Below are 22,283 nucleotides of genomic sequence, written 5' to 3'. Positions count from 1 at the left end.
CTGTCTGTCTGTCTGTCTGTCGGTCCGTTAAGAACATTAAGGATTTCTTATAATCCATGTTGCTGATTCCCCGCCTCTGGATGAAGTTCTCTATAACTGGAGACACTCTCCAGCGCACTCCACATGACCAGCCTAAAGCTCCATGAAGCTACTCAAGAACTCATGATGATGTTCACACACCTTAACAATGATGGAACAGTAATGAATGGACATTCGGAGTTCAGGATGGGGACGGGTACCCTTTTTAGTTCGGTTCCTCTCAAAGTTTTTTTCCTCACACCATCTCCTCTAACATCTTTCTTTACACACACGATTCCTGAGAGGACGAGCTGATTTTAATTTTACCGCTGTAAATATGGCTTCTGATAGCGCCATCTAGTGCTGTTAAACCAATAGTGCTGATGAATTCTGTATTGTGATTAGCCAGAAGGTGTTAATTAGTCTCCTGTAACAGCATCCAGAGAGTGAATTGGGGGGATTTGATTATGAATGAAATACTATATATATATATATATATATATATATATATATATATATATATATATATATATATATATATATATATATATATACACTAGGTTTAAAAACACAGACATGGCAACCCATGTCTGCACTTCCGCATCCAAGCCGTTTTTTTTTAATTGTTTGTTTTTAATTGACCGCCAGGGGGTATATAGCGTGACGAAACCTGATGTTAGTAGCTCTAATAAGTGCCTGATCTAAATAACAAGACACTAAAATATTGTTGTCATTTCTAAAGCAAATATACGTATGTTAACGACTAGAAACGATTAATATGTTAATTTATATTATATATAGATAGTAAATAAAGCGTTAAATATTTTGTGGGTGAGCTGAAACAATCGTTCATATTTCCGGCCCTCTATCGGAAGGACCCCATGACCGAGGAGCACATTTCAAATTTCAAAACATTGCCGTTGGAGTGTCAGAGTCGCCTGGTGGTGAAAAGCGGATGATAACTGATCATTTTATTATTATTATTATTTTTATTATAAAGTTAAACAGTGTAGATTCAACATGGGCGATTAGAGCGAAGAAGATAATGCTGGGATTCGAGGATCGTTATTGAGAGTAAACGAGAGAGTGAGAACAGAAGAATGGAGGCGGAGGAGAAATCGGTAGCAGCTGCTGCTCCTTTGAGTGTTGAAGTTCCCAAGCCGCCCTCCATCGAGGACTTCGTGGTGCTCAAGCCGATCAGCCGAGGAGCCTTCGGGAAGGTCTTTCTGGCCAGGAAGAAAAACAACTCCAAGCTCTATGCTGTGAAGGTATTTATCCAGAAAAAAAAACCCCAAACATACACACACCAGACTCGGGACCTTCTAAAACGTGGTAAAAAGCGACAAGACGGCGTTTAAATAACAAACAAACAAACAACAACAAAATAAGAACAAACTTACTAAACACTTTAACATGGACGCGCACTGTAAACTAGGGGAGTGCGATATTGACCCAAAATGTTATATCGCGATATTATTATCGCGATATATTGTTTTTCTTTTACCGATAACGAGAACGCTGATTCGGTTGTTTGTTGCGTGTTTGAACAGTTACGTTTTAAACCGTTCAGTAATAAAAAAAAAAAGCAACCACTGATTTCACAAAAATTTAGTTGAACAGATGTGTGAAAAAGCTGCTTAAGTATTAAATGACGTTTTCTTTTTTACTGTCCACCAATATAAAGTTTTTTACAATAAAATCATTACCGATGTGCAATATGTTTGAAAGCGTAACTACTTTATTGGCGGTCTCTTTTTTTGGCACATTTATTTTTCTTTGCTGCTGTAACACAGACTGTGGGACTAATAAAGGTATATCTTTATCTTAATGTAATATACATTTTATAATATATCTTAATAGCTGATTTTTGGAGAAAAAAGGGCACTTTTCTTGTAACGCCGATTAACTGTATGAAATGAGAGATTTTTATCCCCCATATCGTGAATTAAGTGAAATACTGTTTTTTAGTAGACCAAATCACACAGTGAAAGAACGCACTCGTCTAACCGACTAGACTTCATCACGTAACGTAAGTCCCTGTAGGTGTTTCGGTTTTGCGATATACTCGATGAGGTCATCGCGCATCGTCAAAGCAACAGTTACGATATACTCGTAAATGATATAATATCGCACCTCCCTGCTATCTACAGACAAGCGTTTTGGTTGAGTTTGGTCTTAAAAATGCCGTCTCATCGCTTTAAGTCACGTTAAGCGTTTTAGAATGTGTGAATTCTGGGTGATTTTTAGGAGCTTAGTGAGGTTTTTAGGTGCATGGAGCCATGTGAACTGGAAATGTAATTAAAGGTGCAGTTGGGGAGAAAAAAAAAACCCCTGCCAGACACTGAGGGGTCCTGAGGGGTTAAGGGTCGCAAAATATCCGTGAATTTTTAAGACTGGAAACTTTCCCTGATGAGGATTATATAGTTTTTGATGCTCATGCATCACTTTGGCTCTTTCGTAATCGCACAAGCTGAGCTTTGCATAACTTCCAGGTACAGTTTTTTTTGTTGTGTTTTATAGAAAATGCTTAAGCCAAACTTGAGCAGCCCAACTAATCGATAACGGCGTTCATTAACAACAAATTTTATTATCGATTTTATCGATTAGTTGCTGCTGCCCAACACTATAGAGAACAGTTTGTGGACAACAAGATTAGTATGTGCTACTTTTTGAACATGCCATTTCCTCATTTAGTTCCCATTTGCTGTTCGAATCATATCCATTTTTCTGGGACGATGTTCCACCAGATTCTATGGAGATTTTTGCTCATTCATTTTGCACAAGTAAGGTCAGGTAGTGATGTAGGTGAGATGAGGAGGTCTGAGGTGCAGCCAGCCTTCACATTCATCTCAAGCGTTTTATAAGGGATGTTTTTTTTAAGGGTTTATAGCTCTATAGCAGGAGATCTTCTACTTCATCTTCATGAAGCTAGCTTTGTGCACAGAGGCATTGTCATGCTGGAGCAGGTTTGGGTTTAGTTCCAGTGAAGGGAAAATTTAATTTAGCAAAATATTCGGCTCATATGGCTGGAAAGGTGTGATGTTCCAATACTTTTACCCGTTGAGTACATTACTCCAAAATGTGTGTCTGAGTGTAAATGATCTGTTGGCAGGTGGTGAAGAAAGCAGACATGGTGGATAAGAACATGAGCGATCAGATGCGGGCCGAGAGAGACGCTCTGGCCCTCAGCAAAAGCCCCTTCATCGTGCACCTGTATTACTCACTACAGACGGCCAGCAAGGTTTTCTTGGTATGAAAAAGCACAAATAAGTGTCCTGGATATTGAAACGTTACCAAGGCGTTGCAGTGTATATGTCATTAATATTGTGTTGCACTTGACCTATGGAGCGTCCACACCAGGTCATGAAGCCTACGAGTCGTCATTTATTTCTCTTTTCTCTGCGTTCAGGTCATGGAGTACCTGATCGGCGGTGACGTGAAATCTCTGCTCCACGTCTACGGCTACTTCGACGAAGACATGTCCTTAAAATACATTTCAGAAGTGGCACTAGCTTTAGACTACCTCCACCGACACGGCATCATTCACAGGTACCCGTTACGCCATGACCCCGGGGTTTCCATACTGCTTTGAAAGTAGGGTGGATCCTTGGCTTGCAAACTTCATTAGTTCTGAGAAAAGTGCTCATAATAATACGATTTATGCAAAGTGCATTTTTGATGAGGATTATATAGTTTTTGATGCTTGTGCATCACTTTGGTTCTTTTGTAATCACACAAGCTCAACTTTGCATAACTTCCAGGTACAGTTTTTTTTGTTGTGTTTTATAGAAAATGCTCATTGACTCTGATTTTCGGGGACACACTTTTTCTTGCTAACCCTGAACCGTCCGTTATTTCACATTTTAAGCGAATTTTTCACCACAGGAAACGATGTAAATGTGATAATACGGTCCACACACCCGAAAATATTCATATCAAAATCATTTTTAATACTCTTTTACGTACAAATTATTGTCCCTAATGTAAATAAGCAATCAATGATTAGCACACAATATAAAGTAAAAATAAAACAAATTAGACTGTACTTTACCTTTGAAAAGTGGCTGGAGAGAGAGAGAGGATGAGGAGAAGTGATCTGAGCTCCCACTGTTTTACGCAGCGAGAGAGGACGAAAGTTCGCAACGCAAGTTATCTCTCTTAATGCAAGTGACATTCAGAAAAAAAAATGTTTTGCTCAGCCAAGGTTCCAGTGTACTTGAATGTCAGACACGTGGATTAGGGGACTAGAAAGTACTTGAAAACAAATAAAGGTATTCGAAATTGTTTCGAATTCAATTTAAAATAAATGATGTTGCTTCAATCTTCTTCTTCTTCTTCTTCTTCTTCTTTCGGCTGCTCCCATTAGGGGTCGCCACAGCGGATCATCCGTCTCCATACCACCCTGTCCTCTATATCTGCCTCTTTTACACCAACTACCTGCATGTCTTCCCTCACCACATCCATGAACCTCCTCCTTGGCCTTCCTCTTTTCCTCCTACCTGGTGGCTCCATCTTCAGCATTTTTCTACCAATATAATTCATGTCCCTTCTCTGCACATGTCCAAACCATCTCAATCTCGCCTCCCTCACCTTGTCACCAAAACATCCTACATGTGCTGTCCCTCTAATAAACTAATTTCTAATCTTGTCCATCCTCGTCACTCCCAACGAAAACCTCAACATCTTCAGCTCTGCTACCTCCAGCTCCACCTCCTGTCTTTTACTCAATGCCACTGTCTCTAATCCATACAACATCGCAGGTCTCACCACAGTCCTATAAACTTTCCCTTTCATTCTTGCAGATACTCTTCTATCACAAATCACTCCTGTCACTCTTCTCCACCCACTCCACCCTGCCTGCACTCTTTTCTTTACTTCCCTAACACACTCTCCATTACTTTGCACTGTTGACCCCAGGTACCTGAACTCCTCCACCTTCTCCACCTCTTCTCCCTGCAACCGCATCACTCCACTGCCCTCCCTCTCATTCACACACATGTACTGTGTCTTACTCCTACTGACTTTCATTCCCCTTCTCTCCAGCGCATATCTCCACCTCTCCAGGCTCTTCTCAACCTGCTCTCTACTCTCACCACAAATCACAATATCATCTGCAAACATCATAGTCCAGGGAGACTCCTGTCTGACCTCGTCCGTCAACCTGTCCATCACCACTGCAAACAGGAAAGAGCTCAGGGCCGATCCTTGATGCAGTCCAACCTTCACCCTGAACCAGTCTGTCGTACCTACTGCACACTTTACTGCCGTCACACTGTCCTCATACATGTCCTGCACCACCCTCACATACTTCTCTAAAACACCTGACTTCCTCATACAATACCACAACTCCTCTCTCGGCAACCTTTCGTACGCTTTCTCTAAATCCACAAATATACAATGCAGCTCCTTCTGTCCTTCTCTATACTTCTCCATCAACATCCTTAAAGCAAATAAGGCATCTGTGGTGCTCTTCCTCGGCATGAAACCATACTGTTGCTCACAGATGGTCACCTCTTCTCTCAACCTGGCTTCCACTACTCTTTCCCATAACTTCATGGTGTGACTGATCAACTTAATTCCCCTGTAGTTACTGCAGGTCTGCACATCTCCCTTATGCTTAAAGATCGGTACCAGCACACTCCTTCTCCATTCCTCAGGCATCCTCTCCCCTTCCAGAATTCTGTTAAACAATCTGGTTAAAAACTCCACTGCCATCTCTCCTAAACATCTCCACGCTTCTACCGGTATGTCATCTGGTCCAACCGACTTTCCATTCTTCATCCTCTTAATCGCTGCTCTCACTTCCTCCTTACTAATCCTATCTACATCCTGCTTCACCAACTCCACATCCTCCAACCTTCTCTCTCTCTGATTTTCCTCATTCATCAGCTGCTCAAAATACTCCCTCCATCTTCTCAACACACTCTCCTCACTAGTCAACACATTTCCCTCTCCATCCTTTATTGCTCTAACTTGCAGTACATCCTTCCCAGCTCGGTCCCTCTGCCTGGCCAATCGGTATAAATCCTTTTCTCCTTCCTTAGTGTCCAACCTCTTATACAGTTCCTCATATGCCTTTTCCTTGGCTTTCGCCACATCCCTTTTAACCTGCTGCCGCATCTCCTTGTACTCCTGCCTACTTTTCTCATCACTCTGTCGATCCCACTTCTGTTTTGCCAATCTCTTTCCCCTAATGCTCTCCTGCACTTCCTCATTCCACCACCACGTCTCCTTGTCTTGCTTTCTATTTCCAGGTGTCACACCAAGTACTTTTCTAGCTGCCTCCCTCATCACTCCTGCAGTAGTTGCGCAATCATCCGGCACCTCTTCACCACCACCGAGCCCCTGTCTGACCTCTTCCCTGAACCTCACACTACACTCTTCCTCCTTCAGTTTCCACCATCTTATTCTTCTTTCAAACCTTACTTTCCTCCTCTTCTTCTTCGCCTCCAAAACCATCCTACAGACCACCATCCGATGCTGTCTAGCTACACTGTCCCCCGCCAACACCTTACAGTCTCCAATCTCCTTCAGGTTGCATCTCCTACACAGAAGATAATCCACCTGTGTGCACCTTCCTCCACTCTTATACGTCACCCTATGATCCTCCTTCTTCTTAAAATACGTGTTCACCACTGCCATTTCCATCCTTTTAGCAAAATCTACCACCATCTGCCCTTCCACATTCCTCTCCTTAAAACCATACCTACCCATCACCTCCTCATCACCTCTGTTCCCTTCACCTACATGCCCATTAAAGTCTGCCCCAATCACCAATCGTTCTTTCCTAGGTACACCATCTACCACTTCATCTAATTTACTCCAGAATCTAATTTACTCCATCTCACAGCCAACTTGTGGAGCATAGGCACTGATGACATTTATCATCATCCCTTCAACCTCCACCTTCACGATCATCACCCTATCAGAAACTCTCTTTACCTCCACTACACTCTTACTGTACTCTTCCTTCAGAATCACCCCTACACCATTTCTCTTTCCATCCACACCATGATAAAACAGTTTAAACCCACCTCCAATGTTCCTGGCCTTACTCCCTTTCCACTTGGTCTCCTGAACACACAACACATCTACCTTTCTCCTCTCCATCATATCTGCTATCTCTCTCCCTTTACCCGTCATAGTACCAACATTTAAAGTACCAACCCGAATCTCTACTCTCCTACACTGCTCCTTTTCCTGCCGTCTCTGTAGACGCCTTCCTCCTCTCCTTCTCCTCCTCCGTCAACAGTAGCCCAATTTCCACCAGTACCCTGTCGGCTAACGATACCTGTGGCGGTCGTTGTTAACCCGGGCCTCGACCGATCCGGTATGAAATTCTCATTTGTGATCCGCATATTTGATTTGGCACATGTTTTACGCTGGATGCCCTTCCTAACGCAACCTTCCCCATTTACCCGGGCTTGGGACCGGCACTAAGAGTACACTGGCTTGTGCCCCCCTAATGGCTGGGTTAAATGATGTTGCTTCAATCTTGTCAGTAAATGTTCGTTAGGAGTCTGGATATAATGAAACGTTAGCCGGATATAGCTAAACCTATAGCGGACATTTTAACATTACAAATGGTGCTTTTTAAAAAGTCCTCGAATCTGGTGTTTCACTGAAGTGTGGGAACCCCGATAAGAACGTGCGCAGGCCTTTGAGAAGAGCAGGATCGACAGAAACTGTACTTCTTTCTTCAGGGATTTGAAGCCCGATAACATGCTGGTCAGCAACAAGGGCCACATCAAGCTCACGGACTTCGGCCTCTCCAAAGTGAAACTGGACAGGGGTATGCTAACGTCCAAAAAGACGTTTATTTATACATTTTAGGGTTTTCAAATTGCTTTATTTTCCAGTCTTTTGTATAACCAAGCTTTGGGTGATTTTATTTATTTATTTATTTTTTTATTTTTTTACATTTATCTCTAGAACTGAACCTCATGGATATTTTGACCACGCCCTCTTTGACTAAACCCAAGATGGATTATTTCCGGACACCTGGCCAAGTTTTGTCTCTGATAAGTTCACTCGGGCTTGTAAGTACAAGAATCCTGTTTCACGAAATACACACCTTCTATACCTACACAAAACTGCGTGCGCTACACATACTATACAGTAACACACTACACATACTCATTCTATACGTACTCCACACATATAGTGTACAAATATTATGCATTGTACACATACTTAACACCCATTAAACATACTATTCCTACTCCACACACACTACATATACTGTACATATATTACACCAAACACACAAACTCTACACTTACATGCATATATTAAAGCTAATACACATACAAATACATAAACGTACTACACATACGCTACACAAGCTACACATACTATATAAACTCCCATATGATACACATTCTACACATATTAAACATACTGCACACACACATACACATACTGATATTACATATGCTATATATACTCTACACTAAAGGTCGACCAATTCATCAGTTTTGCCGATTAATCGTCACATAGTTGATTTGCTGGAACTAAGGGATCTCAGAGAAAACCCATGCCCATAGTTTTTCCGGGTAGCGCGTTATTACGAAGGCGGCCTCTAAAGGCCACTCACTGAGTTTTACACGTGAGATTGTGCACTGCTTGGAGAGCGCTATATTATGGTTATTATTAATAGTAAAAAAATAATATTTATTAATTTATATCTGTCTGATGGTTTGGTCTTTCTGGTGGTGGCATCTGTCTGGTGGTGACTCGCAGCTGCAGGTGTTGCTAAACTTTTTTTTTTGTTGTTGTAATAAAGTTCTATACTATTTGACATAAAATTTATTTTTCTACACATATTATACATACTACACACACCCTACACAAACTGCATGTGCCCTACATGTTATACATACTCTCATAAACAACACATTACGCATAGTAAACGTACTACACGAGTACTCCAGACCGAGCTGTTACTATAGAAACTATAATGTACAGTATTAGCACAAGCACAATTACTAAACCCGGTGATTTGCAGCTGCTGTAATAGTCGGAGTAAATAGATGCTTTTCACTCTCTTGCTCTGTGAAGAATACTCCAGTGGTAGATGGGAAGCGTCACAGCAGTGCCTCGGCCGTGGCCAGTCCCATGACGTGTGGAAAAGCCGAGAAGAGAAAGAGCTCGCTTTGTTCACCGATGTTGGCTAGAAGACGAGAGCTCCTGCAGTCCCCCGTCTGCCAGTCACGAGGCCTCGGTATGCGTCTCGTCAATCTTTTATTTAATTATTTTGTCTTCAGAATTATTCCCCTGTGCGTTTGTCTAACCACCGACACGTGGGTACGTGTTTATGATTTCTTTCAGGTGCTAACAGTGTGTTCAGTCCCAGCTTGCTGGCCAAAAGTCTGACACCGAGGCTGATGAAATCCAGGAAGAGGTTCGAGTCATTGAGTGCCAGCAGCGTTCACTCGTGCCTGCTGCCGTCCAGCGACTCTGAGAGCTGCATCAGCCCACTGTGGGAGGATGAGCAGGTAACGTGCACAAATAACGTGCATTTATAAATCCACATATATACATGTATTAATCCCGATTTAGGTAATAGGTGTTAATAACTGCTTTTTGCCATCTTTTAAATTTACAGTTTAAAATTACAAATAAAAGTCTGCTTATATTCCTTATTTTGTGTGTGTGTGTGTGTGTGTGTGTGTGTGTGTGTGTGTGTGTGTGTGTGTAGATATAGAGATAATAAAAGTAAATACTATAGAAGTATATAAATAAAAAATAGATTTGAAATTATATAGATAAATATTGAAATTATCAATAAAAATTTAACTAAAACTTTTTATTAGTAAACATGTTTAAGTTCTATCATATCTTGTATGTGCATATATCTATAATATATGTAGCGTATTTAATTAGGATTTTATGTTAATAATGTAATTTCTTTTTTGTTTTTAAGTTAAAAAAAACAAACAAACAAAAAAAAAAACCCACCTATACTCTTATAGACCTTACTGAAAAATAAAACAAGCAAGAAATATATATTTTTTAATTGTTCACTAATAATAATAATAATGATAGTGATTAGAATACAAAGTACAAAAAAACAATCATATAAATGACTAACAATCACCTGGCAGAAGAAAATGAAGAAAATGCTGATATTTTTAATAGATACTTTTAATGTATTAAAACCATTCAAAAAAAAAGTTGCATACATGTATATTTTGTTTTCCTTACCTATATTTCCTTGCTTTTTAATTTTGTAGTTTTCACAAAACTTTGAAATGTTTGCCTTCAATTCAACCTAATAAATTAATTAATTAATTAATGTGTAAGTTTGTTTGTTTTATTTATAAATTTTTTTGGCTTGTATCATAGAAATGTCTTTAAATGTCTCGATCTTATGAAGTTGACATCGTTAATAGCAAAGTAAAGAAAAACGAATTAATAAGAAAAAGCTTCCTTGTGCTGCTGCAGAAATCTGAAGGTGACGAGAACATTCCTCCTCCTAACGTGAATGACGGAGTCGGAAAAGTCGGCCACAAACTTGCCGAGGCTGCGGTGGAGGAAAAAGCGAGAAGAGAAACGTGTATTCCTGCAAACGACGCTCATCAGACACCAATTCGCAACTCGGATTTGAGATCGCAGCCTGTAAATAAACACCGTTCTGGTGAAGCGAAATGTGGAAACATAAAGGCGGATATTTCTGCAGGAAAGAGGCTACAGTTCACGGAGTCGGATCTCTGCATCGCGCCTGGTAAGACTTCGCTCAAACCGTCATGCGAGAACAGGGTTAGGAAACCGGAGAAGAGCGTCCTCGGCGTTTGTAGGACTTTAGAAGAAGGATCTGCTATTAAACCGGGCTCGTCCGTGAAACGAGGCTTTGCTGAGGTGGAGAAAAGCCCAGAGCAAGTTGAGGTCCAAAGAAAGAAGAGCACAGCCGAGTACAAGAGGTGTTTTCCCATTCCGGAGAATGACTCCATTCTCCATACGGGTCTGACCGGGATTTTCTCGGCTGTCGATCTGGGGAATGGCGGAGGGATCCAGAAACAGTCCAACGCTACAAAGGTGACCAAAAATCTTTTGTGTGAGTTGGAGGAACCCAGCGAGAACGTACCCACATCCAGTATGACCTCCTCTCCACAAGAGATGAGACGACGCCCGAGCTTGGACTCCGACAGCTCGGTTCACGAAATGTCCGTGCTCTCCAACACGCCTCCTCCACGTGGAGAATCTCTCCTGTCCTCGTTCGAGGATGAAAATGAAACTTTGGCCGTCCTGGAAGCCCCGAAGCATAACGAGAAATACAGTGACCTCCGTGCGGTTTCAAGCAGTCTGCTCAAATCGCCTCCGTTCCTCAGGCCTAAGAACGTGGTGGCCTTCAGGAGCTACTGCAGCTCCATCAACCGCTCCAACCTGTCCTACGGCTCGCGCCTCAGCTTGGCCTCCACCGACGGCATGGACGTGTCGACTTCGACCTCGTTCCAGACGGCGCCCGCAGCCATCACGCCTGTGCAGAAGAAGAGACTCAGCCTCAACAGCTCCCTTTACCAGGTACACGTGAGTCAGAGCTCAGAGTAATAAATCCGTCTGTTTGTAACGTTTCATTTGTTTTATCCACCGTGTGGTTCTATCTAGAGATCTGATGTGTCTATATGGCATCTAAGACTAATAATAAACAGATAAATGTCATGTGGGATCTATATAATCATATAGTGGAGGACCTTCCCTGCTCCAAAACAACCCCAAATCCTTAAGCCAAATAGGTCACATTTGGACTCATCTGTCCACAGAACTTTCTTCTAGTCTCTCAATTGTCCAGTTCTTATGTGTCTTCTAACCGAATCTGTTGTATATCAACAACATGCATATGTCTCTAAAACCGTAAAATGTCTGACAGGCTCTGTTCAAAGGCTTCTATTTTTACACATTGAGTTTTAGGAAACAGCTCCACATCTTGATTATAATGGATTTTTGATTCCCTCTTTATAGACTCCTCAGCCTATGGCCATGTCTCATACCCCTTATCGAACACCCAAGAGTGTACGCAGAGGTCCGGGTCCAGGGGAGAACGCCCCTATCCTCGGCACGCCAGACTACCTCGCCCCGGAGCTTTTACTAGGAAAGCATCATGGTAAGAGAAAAAGGTCATAATGTGCCCACACCAGCACGGTTACAATAATATTCAGACGAGTTATTGGAGTTTGTATATCGTTAAATTCCTTCTTTTTAAAAAGTAAAAAAAAAACTTGCATCAGATTCCAGCTGAGATTATTTGTTTGTGTTAGATGGAGATGAGGCTTTGAACACTACTGTGGAAGTGTTCACAGCCTCCATCCATCCATCTATCCATCTAAGTAATTAGTTCATCTATCCTTCCATCCATCCAGCCATCCAAGTAATTAGTTTATCTATCCTTCCATCCATCCATCCAATAAATTTCTGTCCGTCTGTCCATCCATCCATTTCTGTTCATCCATCCATCCAATTCATTTCCTTCCATCCATCTATCCATCATCTGTTTAATTAATGTTTATCTATGTTCATGTGGGCTCACGCTAAACTGCTGCTGCGCCTTAAAAAAAGTTCAAACATTGATCTATGCTCAGTAGCGGTGCAACGGATCACAAAACTCACGGTTCGGATCACGTTACGTTTTTTGAGTCACAGATCGGATCTTTCTTTTTTTTTCGGATCAGCAAAGGGGGAGGAGACAAATATAATTTGCGTTTTCTATTTACTACAAGAAAAGTTACAGCAAAATGCTCCCATACTCTGAATGATGCGGGAGGCGCTCTGCTCCTCCGCTAGCCGTTATCGCAGACTGATTAACACGTCCCGTTCACGTGAACACAGAACCGCCCTGTGTAGTAACGACTTAAAAGATGCCAGATTCCTCCCTCAGAATATAGACTTTTTATTAATGCTATGTACTAAATAAGTGGCAAGAGGAATGGAATTCATGGTCGGATAGCAAACTGTTTAAAATACACCCTGAAATTGCTAACAGGACTCTCATACCTTTTTGAAATCAAGATTTGATCAGGTGATCTTAACCAGATGTAGGATCGGGCATACAAGACTGACACATGAATACTTGCTGGAAGGAGAAGACCCCATTCAGTGCGTGTACTGCGGCATTCCCCTTACTGTTAAGCATATTTTGTTGGACTGTACTGCTTATAATCACCACAGACGGTTGTTTTATGAGGCCAATTTGTTTAAAGAGCTATTTTACAAGGTTTCGTCAGAAGAAGTTTTAGAATTTCTGTCATGTATTAATGTAATAAATATAATTTAATTTGTCTATATTCATTTATTTGGGATTTTAGGATATTTTTGATCTTATAAACTGTTCTTGATCTTCTATGAAGATAGCCTCAGTAGCTGACATGGCAGTAAATTATAGTGTAACTAACTAACGACTTAAAATGCGATATCGTCAGGGGAAAAACCAACCGTCCTTGCCATCGTAAAAAAAATTCATATTAATCCGCAAGTTTAAAAAAAGAAAAAAACTGTGATGCACCGCACCCCTAACTTGGAGATCACGTAAAACAACAACAACCCATTGTCTCTTTGGGTTTCCGTCAGAATTCTCTTCATTTCACGTTTCCGTCACGTAAAATCGTGTAAATCGTGCCCAGTTTTTGTGTGCGGCTCGGTCTGCACTTTATTCAGTAACGGTGATTACAGTTGAATTGTTGCTGGCGTTGAAGGTCTCTTTATGTAATATAAAACTGCTGACCAATTTATCAGGCACAATTTTACTCCTGTTTATTCGTGAGATTGGCAAATCTACCAGTCATGCAGTGAGATTATTATTATTTGATCTTTTTGAGCATTTTTTGTAAACTCTAAAGAAAATAAGATTTTTTTTTTTTATTAATCTCTTGACCTGTATCTAAATAATTAGCTTGATTAGATAACTGCGGTAATAGTACAGGCGTTCCTATCCAAGTGTAATTGTTTTATTTTATAATTCACTGTTTGATGCTTGTGCACACTGAGCAGCTTCCTAATCGCCTCTTGTGTTTTTAGCTGCAGAATCGGTTGCGAACGGTGAGTATGATGTGTAGTTTTGCGCTGATGCATGAGCGGGCCACTTTTCCATAAAGGAATACTTCACCCAAAAACCCACATCTGGCTAATAATGATTTGGGAGTTACTGAGTGCCAGTTTTTGTTTGTTCGAAAAGACATTATTAGCCATCAAACATTGGTTGAAGTATCTTTTATGACTGAAGGGAACTAATTTCAGCAATGTGAATGGGTATCCTGCTTGCGTGGTTGGCCGAGCTTCATGCTTACAGCTTCAGTGATGCTCTGGGAACTTGGGAATAATGGGAGAACAGACACTTCCCAGTCAGTTAGTGGAGTGGCCCAAAACACACAAATTTCCACAACGTAGGCACATTTTTTGAGGTACTAATTGAACAAGAGGACCCCATTAATGATTATGTTCTCATTGGGTAGTTATTTTTTCAATGTTGATAAACAATGGTTGAAAACTTAAAAGGTTTTTTTTTTTTTACTCTGCCAATCAGCACGTTTTCTGAATTATCCTTCAGGGTTAAGATCATCACTGGCAAAAATGGATACGATTGATTTCAACTTCATACCTAACCAGTACTATTGTTTGCAGTGTTCTTTCAAGCCAATAATACCATTTTACATGCACCCCCCCCCTCCCAGAAATCAGTTTAACTCGCTAAAACCCTGCTCACACGGCTGCACAGTAGATTCATTGTCACTCTTTAACAACCTGCAGGACGGCGAAAGACAAGTAACGTGTTAAATCTTCTCACGTCCATTCGCAGACGTCATGGTGGACTGGTGGGCGCTGGGGGTGTGCCTGTTCGAGTTCCTCACCGGAGTGCCTCCTTTTAACGACGAAACTCCTCAACTGGTCTTCCAGAATATTCTCAACCGAGGTCTTTGGCTCTCTTATAACCATTTAGCATTTTAATGACTGAATCTGTGATGTCTAGAAAGTCAAACTTGGAGCTTCCTGATCTGTTCATTTCCATTTTCAAGATGAATCAAATCAATAGAAGGTGAAATAGAAAAGTGTCCATTTTGGCTGCATTTTTAATGGGTTTGATGCAGCTTTTTTTTTTGGGGGGGGGGGGGGTTGTTTTAAGATCTTCTAGATAATTAAGTGGAGGTCATGTCATTTAAATGTGGAGAGGCAAGAACCAGGCTATATAATTTTTCAGATGGTAGAACCAGTTTGTAATGTCACTGATGAGATGGTATGATGGTATGATGCCAGTTTTTGATGTCGTATAAAATATGGTAGAACCAGGATGTGATGTGGCTGAGATGGTGGAACCAGTTTGTGCAATCATAAACGAGATGGAACCAACTTGTGAAGTCATTGGAAACGTGTAAGAAGGTTTTGTGAGGTCTTTGACATGTTATGATATTAATATGATGGTAGGACCAGTTGGTTATAGCACATGTAAAATGTTGGATCCATTTTGTGATTTCATAGCTCAAACGGTAAATCCAGTTTGTCATTGACCAGTGTTGTCAGATAAGATGGTAGAACCAATGTGTGATGTCAAGTTAGTTGAAAAAAACAGTTTTTGATGAGGACTAGTATTAGTATTATTAAGATTATAGTATTATCAGGTTGTGATGTCGCCTACATAGTGGATCCAATTAGTGAAATCTTATTTCTTTTTGACTTCAATTTGTGAAGTCATTGGTAACAAGGTCGAACAGTTTTGTGATGTCATTAGTAAGATGGTAGACCCAGTTTGTGGTGATGTTAATATAGAAGAACCTGTTTGATATTGGTATAATGGAAGGACCAATTGGTGGTAGCACTGGTAAGATAGCAGATCCAGTTTGTGATCTCGTAGATGAAATGTTAAAACCAGTTTGTGAAGTCTTTGGCAACAATAAAGAACCAGTTTGTCAGATGATGGTAGAACCAGTTTGCGAAGTAATTGACCAGATGGAAGAAACCGTTTATATCAGATAAGATGGTAAAACCAGTTTGTGATGTTATTGGTAAAATGGTAGAACCAGCCGGTTGTATCATTGGAAAGATGCTAAAACCAGTTTAAGAAGTTGTTGACGATCTCATCATTGGACAGTATCATTTGAATCACACGAAGATCCAGATATTCAGATATGATGGTAGGACCAGTTTGTAATGTCTGAAAAGTTGGTAGGATTAGCTTATGCTGGATCACCTCCAAAGCTCCATCACCTAAGATCAGTGACCTGGCTCAAAACAGAATTATAACTTGGCTGTCTATTCTAAGAAAAATACTTTCGCTACTTATCTTTGACCATGGTAATTTTTTCTTTACATCAAGTTCACATTTAATCTTCAGACTTGTACCCAAACCATCACTAGATAATGTTTTCTCAATGGTAATGTTTCTCAATGTTGTTAATCAGTATGACATAGAGCTATAAACCCTGGATCTATGTAGTCATGAAGAAGCTAGTTGAACAGCGTTTGTCTGACGTAGGATGTTGAAACGTTCCCATCCACAAATCTCTTAATCGCTAATTTCTAATTGCGTGACCAGACATTCCATGGCCTGATGCTGAAGAGGAATTATCTCCCAGCGCTCGAGGTGCAATTGAGATTCTCCTCAGTACAGACGTCACCAAACGGGCTGGGCTTAAAGGTAAGGACTCCACAGCATGGTGCAGTTTCATGCATCATGGTCTTTTTTTTTTTCTCTTCTTATTCAGGACTCATTTATGATCTTTTTTAGTTAAATAGGATCCAAAGGATATTATATTTGATATCTTACAAAAATACAACCTTTAAAAAAAAAAAAAGTAGATCAATATAGATTACCGTATTTTTCGGACTATAAGCCGCTACTTTTTTCCTACGTTTTGAACCCCGCGGCTTAAACAACGAAGCGGCTAATTTATGGATTTTTCCTGGGTTTTTTCCGGTTTCACAAACTTCAAGCCAAAAAACTGAGCGACATAACATTAGACCAATAAAATTTCCGAACGGAAACAAAAAAACGCACCTCACCTGTGTTCTGAGCTGCATGCCATCGGGAGAACTTTCACCGGTGTTGATTTTTAAACACACGACGATGACAAAAGATAAATTCCCCATGGAAATACAGTGGTACCTTGACCTACGAGTTTAATTCGTTCCGTGGACGAGCTCGTATCTCAAATCGCTCGCACATCAAATCAGTTTTCCATTTTGAAAATACTTAAAATGGCATTAATCCGTTCCAACCCTCAAAATGAGACCCTGTTTTTATGTTTCATGTTATTAAATTGTAAAATACATTTCTAAATAACAAATCTTGTATAAAAACATAATAGAAAGAGAATGTAAAGATACAATAAGACGACTTGAGCTAATGAAAACGCCGGTGGAGGGGGGGTAGAGGCGATAAGCGGAGGCAGAGGGAAAACTTGTTTTTTACTATTACTCCTCTACACTACGTATCCCTAAACTTTAACATTTTTACTTTTTCCTCTTTGCTTATCTTAATTTTCGTCACAATCTTCGCTTTCTGGCTTCGCTTCGCCATCTAGCAGCAGCGTCTCGAGCTCGTATATCAATTATTTGCTCGTGTAACAAAAAAATTGACCGAGTGACCGCTCGTACCTCGGCAAACTCATACATTAATGCACTCGTAGGTCAAGGTACCACTGTAGTTGTGAAAGGAAGGAGGAAGACTGTGAACAATGACTTTCTTGGTAGGCTACTGTTTAGATACAAGCCGTTGTAACGCGTTGAGTCTGGGTGAAGGGAGAGCTCGCTAACTCCAGTTGCAACAGAAATCATATAAGCACAGACCGGTTTCCAAAACTCGTGCTTTTTTATTTTTCTTGGCAACAGCGTTACGGGTTAGTCAAAGAAACTTAGAAATGAGCATCAGAAAATAATAAGGACATATTCCTCAGTCTCACACACACACACACACACACACACGCACACACGCAGTAATACCGGCAGAATGCAGTGACGTGCTGTTCCCAAAATGCTGCTCTGCTCTTAAAGGAACCACAACATATTTCACCCGTTACACCGTGTAACAGACACTGTCTTTCGGGAAAGCCTGTGTAAAGTTCATTAGTTTCAGTGTAGACCTGCGGCTTATACACAGGTGCAGCTTATTTATGTTAAAAATTGTAATATTTGTGAAATGCGGCTTATATAAGCGTGCGCTTTATAGTCCGGAAATTACAGTACATATTTTATGTTTTTAACCAGTTTTATTTAACATTTAATCTGCCCACTAAACAGATCAAGATTTAGAATTAGTTTGAAAGTTTTTGTTATGAGAGTACCAAAAGCAGTTTTTATTGTCTGGGATGCGACAAAACCCAGATTGTGATGTTCAAGATAATATGGTCGAAAGTGTTTATGATGTTATGGAGGAGCCTATTTATTTGTGTTACCAGATATGAGATGGTAAAACCAGTTTATGAGGATAGAACCACTTTGTGATGTCTAAGATGAGATGGTAGAAACAATAACCAGACCACTCCAGTTTCATTAATATTCTGAGGTAACAGGAAGTTCATGGAAGGAGACTTCAGCGTATTAATAATCTGAGGTAATTTAGAGATTTGGAAGGAGACTCCAGTATCATCAACCCTCTGAGGTAACAGGAAGTTTTTGGAAGGAGACTTCATCGTATTAATAATCTGAGGTAACAAAGTTTATGGAAGGAGACTTCAGTGTTATTAACACTCAACTAAAGCTGTCAGGAAGCTTCAAGTAACCTCAGACATTTGATCACCTGCATTTTTTGTTTATAGCTGCTGTAATGTAATTGGTAACCAAGAGCAATCACAATGTTTTGTAGATGTTCCACAACACCAAATGTAGCTATGAATGGGTGAAAATATGTGGTTTAAAATGTATGTTTATGGGACGTTGCTGAGGTATGAGAGGAATAAAACTCCTCAGGATATGCTTGGAAATCAATCTAGAAATTGTGGTGACGGTAACAGAATTTTGACTGAAGGTATAAAAACTAGAGGTCGACAGTCATCGGTTTTTGATAGTTTGCTGTAACTGCTGACTATCATCAAAAATCCATACTGATAGTTTTTCCGGTTTGCTGGAGCAGCTAAGAAGGTCTGCTGTCATTATACAGTATGAGAGCGGCCTCTAGAGGCGAATCACTGATGCTGCATGCTGTTTATTTAAAATATCTTTTTATTTATTTCATTTTTTAAATTATTAATTTTGGATGTAACCCATTTTATTTTGGTGGGTTACCTTTTGATTGTTTGAATGAATGTTTTTCCTCAATATTTAATAATATATTAATATTTAATGCACATGATTCAGTAGGGTTTTTTTGTTTTTTTTAAATCAATTCAGTACTCATGCAGTGTTTTGCTTTTAATCCAGTATACATTTAAAAAAAAATATCAATTGATTAATCGGTTATCGCGAAGTACGATCCGACCTATTTATCATATCGGTAAAATCCTCCATCTGTCTATTGAAACAGTGCTTTTTATTGATAAATGTTCGTGTCTCTCGTTTCTCTGTTTCCTTCCAGAGCTGAAAGAGCATGCGTTCTTCGCAGGTGTATACTGGGACAATCTCCAGAACCAGGCCATGCCTTTCGTTCCTGAGCCCCATGATGAGACGGACACGTCGTACTTTGAGGCGAGAAACACTGCGCAACAATTGGCTCTCTCTGGCTTCAGTCTCTAACACACACACACACACACACACACACACACACACACACACACACACTTGCACATAAGCACTCTTGCTCCTGTAGCTGTTAGCTCAACAATGGAGACTGTTTCCTGACGATGAATGTAGCATGATTCTTCATTCCTTTCCTTATCTATGATAATGTTTTATGATCACACACTCGAGTCTCTTAATCTTTAGGCATGCAGAGATGTTTTTAAGGTGCTGAGGTTCTATTTTTAAACTCCTCATGTGCTGATTCTGAATTCGAGGGGAAAAACTGATCTCAGACCAGAACTCTATTACATTTTAATACTATAAGCCCTGTTGGTATTGGTTAATATAATTTTTACTGTTTTGTGTGTCTGTATTTAACTATTGTTTCTGCTGCTATACGTGTCTACTACGTGTATGTCTAACTTGCTGATGGTTTCTAAAGTCTGGGCTTAAATTAGCATTTGTGTTTTTCTTTAGCGAGACATTTTGGATGATGGACCCTGCAAAAACAGATTTTTAACTATTTCAGTGTGTTACCATTTACATGGTGGTCTAATAAAAATACCCCTTTAATATCCCTTAATACTGTCTCAGGTATGTTTTTCATTTACTTTGTTTCCTTCTTTCTAAATGGATAGAAAGATGCACAGAAACATACATACACACAGATAGGGACCAATGGATAGGTGGATAAAGGGACAGATGGGTGGATAGAGGGTTGGATGGATAGTGAAATGGGTAAACCGAGAGATGGATATATATAGAATAGAGTTGGTTGGATCGAAAGAAAGATGGATGGATTTATAGATAGAGGTAGGTGGATGGATAGACCGAGATGGATGATTGGTAGAGATAAAGGAGAGGCTGGGTGGGTTATATAGAGAGGTGGACAGACTGATGGGTGAGTGGATAAATGGGTGAATTGTAAGGATAGAGACAGATGATTGGATAGTGATAGATGGGTGGATGGAGGGATGATGGATAGAGAAATGGGTAAACAGACAGATGGTTGTATAGATTTGGTTGATAGAAAGATGGATTTATAGATAGTTAGGTGGATGGATAGACTGATGGATGAGTGAATTGTATGGATAGAGACAGATAAATAGATAGTAATGGATGGATGAGTAGTGATAATTGGGTGGATAGAGGAATGGATGGACAGATTATATAGAGAGAAATTGAATGTATGGATGAAGGTGGATGGATAAAAAGATGAATGGGGGGATGACACTTCACTTCGCTGTTAGCACTGAACAAACATGAGGTGGTGTTTAATGTATTAAACTGCACTGTAAAGAAGACAGAAGAAGTTAAAGCTCTGATTTTTATTTGTGCTTCAGATTATCAGTAAGATCTCACACCACTCCTCAGAAATAAATGTTCATCAATAAAAAGATCAACACAGCTTTTAGTTACATCTTTCTTTAATTACTGTTCTAAAGAAGCCAGTGCTACATTACAGTATGTTACAATTCAAATCGCAATTTTAGTTATATATATAATTATATACTTCTAGTTCTAATATACACATTATTTCAGCTATTAACATTATTTAACAATTTATACAAAAATGAGAGAAAAAAAACCAAACATAACCAGAAGGATGTGAAGGACAAATTATAATAGAATCTAATACGAACGTCTTAATGACCACAACAATCATCTGAAATCTTACAGTAAATCAGGAGGAAAAAAAACTACAATGGCATTTTAGTGCCAAAAAAAAGAACTATATATTTATAGATTATGAGAATAAAGTGTGGAGCACGCCGGTGTTTTAGTCCCTCAGGGTCGATACACACTGCCTGTCCAAAAAAATAATAAAATCACACTAATATTTCATTGGTCCACCTTTAGCATTGATTGCTCCGATTTGATCTGCAATGTCGCAACATATTTTTCCCGTCCAGAGTTGCAGTCATTTTTTCACCAAGATCTTGTATTGGTGATGGGGGTCAGAGAGTCGGACCATTGGGTAAAGGCTCTCCAGCACATCCTAAAGATTTTGAATGGGGTTATGGTTTGGACTCTGTGGTGGCCAATCAATGTGTGAAAATGATGTCTCTTTCACATTTTAAGCCTGATGAATCCTCTGATTGTTATCTTGCCCGTGCCCTCAGGAAAGAATAAATCCATTGATGGAATCACCTGGTCATTCAGTACATTCAGGTAGTCAGCTGACCTCATTCTTGTGGGCACAAAACGTTGCTGAACCGAGACCCGACCGACTGCAGCGACCTCAGATCATAGCACTGCCCCCACAGGCTCGTACAGTAGGCACTAGTCATGATGTGTGCAACGGTTTATCGGCCTCTCTTCCTACCCTGATGCGCCCATCGCTCTGGAACAGGACTAATCAGACCACATGGCAATCTTCCATTTCTCTAGAGTCCAATCTTTACGCTCCCTAGCAAATTTAAACCCTTTTTCCGATTATCCTCAGTGATAAGTGGTTTTCTTAAGGCTACACATCTGTTTGGTCGCAATCTATCGTGTTCCCTTCGCAGTGTGCGTGTGGAAATACTTTCACTGTTAAACACAGCTGTTCTACTGTTGTTTTACTGTTGTGCGCCGACCACGCACCTTCGAGATTTCTTTTCCCCACCGCAAATTCTTCCTCAAAG

At 40.2% G+C, this 22,283-nt stretch overlaps 1 protein-coding gene across 2 annotated transcripts; it reads left to right on the top strand.

Annotated features, from left to right (window-relative positions):
- Positions 1-903: 903 nt before the first annotated feature.
- Positions 904-20,239, top strand: mastl (microtubule associated serine/threonine kinase-like). 2 transcript variants are annotated; one of them, XM_083545524.1, is made up of 13 exons: positions 904-1,286; positions 3,131-3,268; positions 3,428-3,567; positions 7,722-7,810; positions 7,951-8,057; positions 9,079-9,241; positions 9,349-9,515; positions 10,465-11,541; positions 11,980-12,121; positions 14,029-14,049; positions 14,807-14,920; positions 16,538-16,639; positions 19,514-20,239. In XM_083545524.1, the coding sequence occupies exons 1-13, from the start codon at positions 1,119-1,121 to the stop codon at positions 19,669-19,671; spliced, it is 2,586 nt and encodes an 861-aa protein (XP_083401650.1). In that variant the 5' UTR covers positions 904-1,118; the 3' UTR covers positions 19,672-20,239. The 2 variants fall into 2 exon arrangements, with proteins under 2 accessions (XP_083401650.1, XP_083401651.1); XM_083545525.1 differs by lacking the exon at positions 14,029-14,049.
- Positions 20,240-22,283: the final 2,044 nt, after the last annotated feature.

Source organism: Silurus aristotelis (assembly GCF_946808225.1).
Source record: "Silurus aristotelis genome assembly, chromosome: 1".
NCBI lineage: Eukaryota > Metazoa > Chordata > Actinopteri > Siluriformes > Siluridae > Silurus > Silurus aristotelis.
Note: the sequence above shows the minus strand (reverse complement) of the source record. Positions and strands in the feature narration are given on the sequence as shown.

Bases quoted from the DNA above. Each gene is read 5' to 3' on its own strand.
- mastl (XM_083545524.1), top strand. From the start codon at position 1,119: ATGGAGGCGGAGGAGAAATCGGTAGCAGCTGCTGCTCCTTTGAGTGTT. The intron at 3,568-7,721 runs GTACCCGTTACG...TTCTTTCTTCAG, and splicing joins CGACACGGCATCATTCACAG to GGATTTGAAGCCCGATAACA. The intron at 9,516-10,464 runs GTAACGTGCACA...GTGCTGCTGCAG, and splicing joins CACTGTGGGAGGATGAGCAG to AAATCTGAAGGTGACGAGAA.